At 41.7% G+C, this 6,000-nt stretch overlaps 1 protein-coding gene across 1 annotated transcript in view; it reads right to left on the reverse strand.

The window, feature by feature from the left end:
* Nucleotides 1–6,000, reverse strand: part of NAGPA (N-acetylglucosamine-1-phosphodiester alpha-N-acetylglucosaminidase) — a 29,673-nt gene that overhangs the window by 12,070 nt on the left and 11,603 nt on the right. Inside the window, exon 5 of the mRNA XM_040338404.1 lies at nt 3,626–3,754. Within this exon, the coding sequence (XP_040194338.1) occupies nt 3,626–3,754 (129 nt within the window). The remainder of the gene's footprint in view (nt 1–3,625; nt 3,755–6,000) is intronic.

Genomic DNA, 6,000 nt, shown 5'->3' on the forward strand with positions numbered 1-6,000 from the left:
GTCTACACACCTTTATAAAAATTACATTTTTTTTGATGAAAAAATAAAAAAATAAATCACTTCTGATTTTTCCCACCTGTGATATGACCTATATTCTGTGCAATTCAGTTAAAAAAAAAAAATTTTTTTGTAAAAATACAAAAACATACAATAATATTGTTGCTCACACATGCACACCCTTAACTACGTCAATACTGGGCACCTTCACCCCTTTCCTGCCCAGGCCAATTTTCCGCTGCCACATTTTGAATGAAAATTGCGTGGTCATGCAATGCTACTTATGCCTCGTTTCCACTGAGCAAATCAGTTCGGTACGGTTCGGTTCGGTACGCTATTTTGGGTGTTTCCATTATGAAAGTGTGCCATAAAACCGAACTGTACCGCACCATTCTGGGTCCTGCTTCAGATGTGGGGCAATAGAAAATGGAACGGTTCGGTTAGGGCGGAGCTACAATACATTCCACTGATTGGTGGATACACTAGGCATTTTTTCTAAACCCTGTATGGCCCCTGACAGTCCGACTTGCCGTGGAAACGCTCACCAGAATAGACCGGACCATTCTAACCGTTCCAAACTGTACCGACCCGAACTGTTCCACTCAGTGGGAACGAGGCATTACTGTACCCAAATGAATTTTTTTTAATTTTCTTCACACAAACAGAGCTATTTTAGTGGTAATTATTCACCACTGGGTTTTTTATAGTTAAACATCAACAAAAAGACCGAACATTTTGGGGAAAAAATAAATACATTTATAAAATTTTGTAAAAAAGTAATTTTTCTTCTTCAGATGTGCACTGATGAGCACCAATAAGCTGCCACTGACTAGGCGGCACTAAAAAACGGCACTTATAACCAACAAATGTGTTTACACGTGACCAGCTGTAATTGGACACAGCTGATCACATGGTAAAGAGCTGCTATGATTGACTATTTACTGTAATCATATAGGGTAGGTGATAAGTGGGTAAACCAATACTTGTTGCAGCACATTTTGACTTTATGACAGCATTCAGTCTTTTGGGGTAGGAGTACATCAGCATGGCAAATCTTCCTTTGGGAATCTTTTACTCAATTATCCAAAAAAACACTCCAAATCTGTTAGTGTGAGGGAACCTTTTGCGCACAGACCTCTTCAGGTCACCCCACAGATTTTCAATTGGATTCAGGTCTGGGCTCTGGCTGGGCCATTCCAAAATGTTGATCTTCTTCCAACGATGCCATTCTTTTGTTGATATGAAGGCATGCTTTGGATCGTTGTTCCGCTGAGAGGTGAAATTCCTCTTCATCTTTTTAGCAGAGGCCTAAAGGTTCAGTGCCAAAATTGACTGATATTTGGAACTGTTCATAAGTCCCTCCACACTGACTAAAACCCCAGAATTAGCTGAATAACAGCTTCAAAACATAAAGCTGCCACCACCATGCTTCACTGTGGGTATGGCGTTTTTTGGTGATGTGCAGTGATGGTTTTGTGACAAACATAATTTTTTGAATTATTGCCAAAACATTAAATCTTGGTCACAACAGACCTAAACACATTTCCCACATGCTTTTGGTAGACTTGGTGCAAGTATGTACAAGGCTTGGAGGTTTTCAGGCTTCAGTCTTGAGCCCATACATATGAAGAATACAGGAGATTGCTGTCACATGTGGTACACAATCAGTACCTGCCAAAAATCCCTGCAGCTTCTTTAAATGTTGCTGTACACCTCTTGGCAGCCTTCCAGACCCGTTTTTTTTAATCATTTTTGGAGGAATGTCTAGTTCTCAGTAGGGCCACTGTCATATTTTCTCCACTTGGTGAAGACTGTCTTCACTGTGTCCCATGTTTTATCTAATGCCCTGGAATTTTTTCTACCTTCTCATGACTGATACCTCCCAACAATAAGATCCCTTTGATGCTTTGTAAGCTATTTATGGATCATGGCTTTTGTTGTAAGTGGCAACATAGTAAGGGCTGGTTCACACCACAATTTCTGTGTTTTGGATGCATTTACATGCATTTTTGATGCATTGTGGTGATCTCAATTCATGTGCATTCCGGTGCTTTTTCCAGCATTCCAGATGTGTTCCATGCAGCATGTTCTGCTTTTGTTGGTTGCACTGGAACACACTACACTGGTGTGAACTAGGGCTTCAGAATAAATCGAAAACACTTTGTAAATTCACTGGAGTGCATTTGGTATGTACCAGTCCTAAATGTCAGAAAACAATTCTACTAAAACAGCTGAACTTTACATAGGCTTAAAGCGGAGGTTCACCCATGGAGAACACATTTTCCCCATAGCTGAATGCTCGTTTTGTCTAGGGGAATCGGCTATTTGTTTTAAAATATGATCCGTACTTACCGTTTTCGAGATGCATCTTCTCCGTCGCTTCCGGGTATGGGCTGCGGGACTGGGCGTTCCTTCTTGATTGACAGTCTTCCGAGAGGCTTCCGACGGTCGCATCCATCGCGTCACGATTTTCCGAAAGAAGCCGAACGTCGGTACGCAGGCGCAGTATAGAGCCGCACCGACGTTCGGCTACTAGTGACGCGATGGATGCGACCGTCGGAAGCCTCTCGGAAGACTGTCAATCAAGAAGGAACGCCCGCTCCCAAAGACCCATACCCGGAAGCGACGGAGAAGATGCATCTCGAAAACGGGTAAGTACGGATCATATTTTAAAACAAATAGCCGATTCCCCTAGACAAAACGAGCATCCAGCTATGGGGAAAAGAGAAAAAAAAAACACAAATGGGTGAACTCCCGCTTTAACCAGAGTCGCTTTCACTGATGGTAGGTGTGTACTGACTACTATCAGTTTGAATGTGATTGGTTAATTCTGAACACATATGCAACCACTTTATTTTATTTTTAAATCGCCACTAAACAAAAAAAATCAAATTTTAACTGAATTGCACAGAGTGTAGGTCACATTAAAAAGGTGGAAAAAAAAATCAGATGCGATTTATCTTGGTCTGATTTTTTTACATCTCAAAAACCTGGCATTTTTACTGGGGTTGGTAGACCTTTTCTTTCAACTGTATAATTATTTATTTTAATATTTGCATTCGCATGATTAAGGCCCCTTTCACACTAATGGCGTATTGTAGGCGCTATAGCGTTAAAAATATCGCCTGCAATCCGCCCTCAAACAGCTGCTCCATTGTCTCCAGTGTAAAAGAGGGTTTTCACACTGGAGCATTGCGCTAGCAGGTCGGTAAAAAAAAAGTCCTGCTAGCCGCATCTTTGGAGCGGTGAAGGAGCGGTGTGTTTACTGCTCCTCCACTACTCCTGCTCACTGAAATCAATGGGACAGCGCGGCTGTACCGCCCGCGATGCGCTGCTTCGGCAGCCCATTGAGGCGGTTTTAACCCTTTCTCGGCCGCTAGCGGGGGTAAATGCACCACAAATATGCCCATAGCGTTGGCGGTAAAAATAGTGGCGTTTTACCACCGAAGCTATGGGCGGCTCAGTGTGAAAGGGGTCTTATAGTATTAGTATAAGACTATGCTTCTGTGTTCAATTTTCAGACTAACCCTGGCAACATCGACTCATTTTATATAGCCTGCATACCACTTTTCATACATAAATACATCCCTTATTTTGATTACAGAAAAAATTAAATTTCAGTACATACCAGTGATCAGAAGGATAACTGGCCAGGGTTTCATTAAGTACCAGAGTGGCTGATCCTCCTCCATCCAGGTTAATGGCATTGTAAACTCCTTGATCCTTTAGGAAATTGGCCATCTCCCACAAGTTTAGGCTGAAGATTCAAAAGAAAATAGGATTTTTTTTCCAACAAAAATGTTTACATCTATACAGTACGCTGGAGATATTTCAAGACATAATTCATAATCAAGTCACCCTCATCTCTATACTTTTTCAGTTATGTATATACTGGTTATTTTGGAATAACGATGTTAAACTGTATACAATTTTGATTAAACTCTACTCATCCAATCTAGTCAAGCCCTGCCAATGCATGCAAGGGAGTTGCTGTTCCTGGTTGGCAGTGACACCAATATGAAGGCTTGTCCAGCTTCTGCATTTGCAGCTTACTTTGACGACATCCCAGAAAAGCCCAGAGCAACTTAATGACAGCAGCTCATCCAGACAAGCAAACGTGACTGATCCATAAAGTTAGCCCAGGCCCGGAAAGTGTAAGAGCTAAATAGTCACGTGACCACTGGAAATAAATTATTAAAAAGGTACTAGAGTACTATCATTATATTTTGGCTGATTTTACCATGGATTGCTGATTCATTGTGGGCCTTGCTAAAAAAATAAATAAAAAAAAAAAAGTTAGGGAAGTGATGAAAGTTTACATATTCATTAACAAAAATGTTTTTGCCTTTTTTTGTTTAGAACACTGGTTTAACCGACATTATCAGTTAAGACACAAGAAAAGGCCACTTTGAGGCCAGTAGCACTATTACCAATCCTGCTGAATACCAAACAAACAGAAGGGATCTGTCAGAGTCTCGTAGTATCTCTGCTAGAGCTGTACGATTAATCGTGGAGAGAATCGCGATCTTGATTTTCCCCACCCGCGATCTCCCCCCGCGAAATGACCCGCGATTCTTTTGGGTCACCGCTGGTTCCATGTAACCAGCGTAGAACACAAATGGCGCCGATATCGGAACCGATGTCCACAGCCTGCGCCGCTGAATGGATGCCTGCGCTTCTCTCACAGTTCTGTACAACTGTAGTGTGTATCCATGCGCCACCCAGTGGTTGCCGGCGGTACTGCTTCTGATGTATTAATCTTTCTCACAGTTCTGTACAACTGTGTGTATCCATGCACCACCCAATGGTTGCTGGCGGTACTGCTTCTGATGTATAAAAAAAGAGACCAGTGATATGTCTATAATGTTAAAGACCATATAACTCCTATGAAAAAAGCAGAATCAAAGTTTGATTCTGCTTTTTTCATAGGAGTAACATGGTCTTTAACATTAGACATATCACTGGTCACTTTTTTTATATATTTATATTTTCAGATAAATCACAGATTTTATGGGGGTTCTGGCATTCAGTTTTTGAGAATCGTGATCTTTAGTCTAAGCAAAAGACTAATCGTGATTTTAATTTTGACCAGAATCGTGCAGCTCTAATCTCTGCTAATAGTTAGATATTCCATGTAGATTGTAGAATAAGCTCTGATCTCCATGTGAAGGCAAGGCAATGTTACAGACCTGCTGATCCAATTTTTTTGCATCTGAATTTTCAGCATGGTCTCACTTGAAGAAACAGACACTTTTGCCAAGCTCAATAATGCACTAGCTGTATACTTTGTTTTTCTTTAAAGGAAAGTCTAGGCTGATTTTTTGTTTAAAATTAAAAAATTGCTTCTTTAAAATTTAAACTAAAGTCTAAACAGCTTGCAAATGAATTTACTATGTAATGCACAAGCCTTGTATGATAAACAGAAATCTTATTTTAAGCTGGATACACACTACACAATTTCCTGTAGATTTCTTCCTTTAGATTTACCAAAATCATATAATATGGAGGTCAAACCTTAAAGCGTATCTCCACACAAAAAGGTGAACTTCTGCTTTTCGGAACCCTTCCCCCCCCTCTGGTGTCACATTTGGCACCTTTCAGGAGGGAGGGGGTGCAGATAGGTATTTGCACCCACTTCCAGGAATAGACTCCCGCGGGAGTCACGCCCCTTCCCGTTCCCCCCCCCCCCCGCTGTCTTCTGGAAAACACACTCATCCCTGGAGACGGCGGGGACCAGTGAGGACCGGCCGCGCCGCTCGCACATGCGCAGCAGGGAACTGGGCAGTGGAGCCGAAAATGCTTCACTTCCCGATTCCCTCACTGAGGATTTTTAAACAAAAAAAATAAAATAAAAGACTTTAATATCACTTTAAAGTGGAGTTCCACCCAAAAATGGAACTTCCACTTTTTGGCACAGGCATTTGCTCCCACCTTCTGGCATAGATCACCGCGGTGATCGCAGTGACCTATGTCCCAGAAGACAGCAGGGACCAGCGAGGATGT

The sequence above is a fragment of the Rana temporaria genome, chromosome 2, assembly GCF_905171775.1.
Source record: "Rana temporaria chromosome 2, aRanTem1.1, whole genome shotgun sequence".
Taxonomy (NCBI): Eukaryota; Metazoa; Chordata; class Amphibia; order Anura; family Ranidae; genus Rana; species Rana temporaria.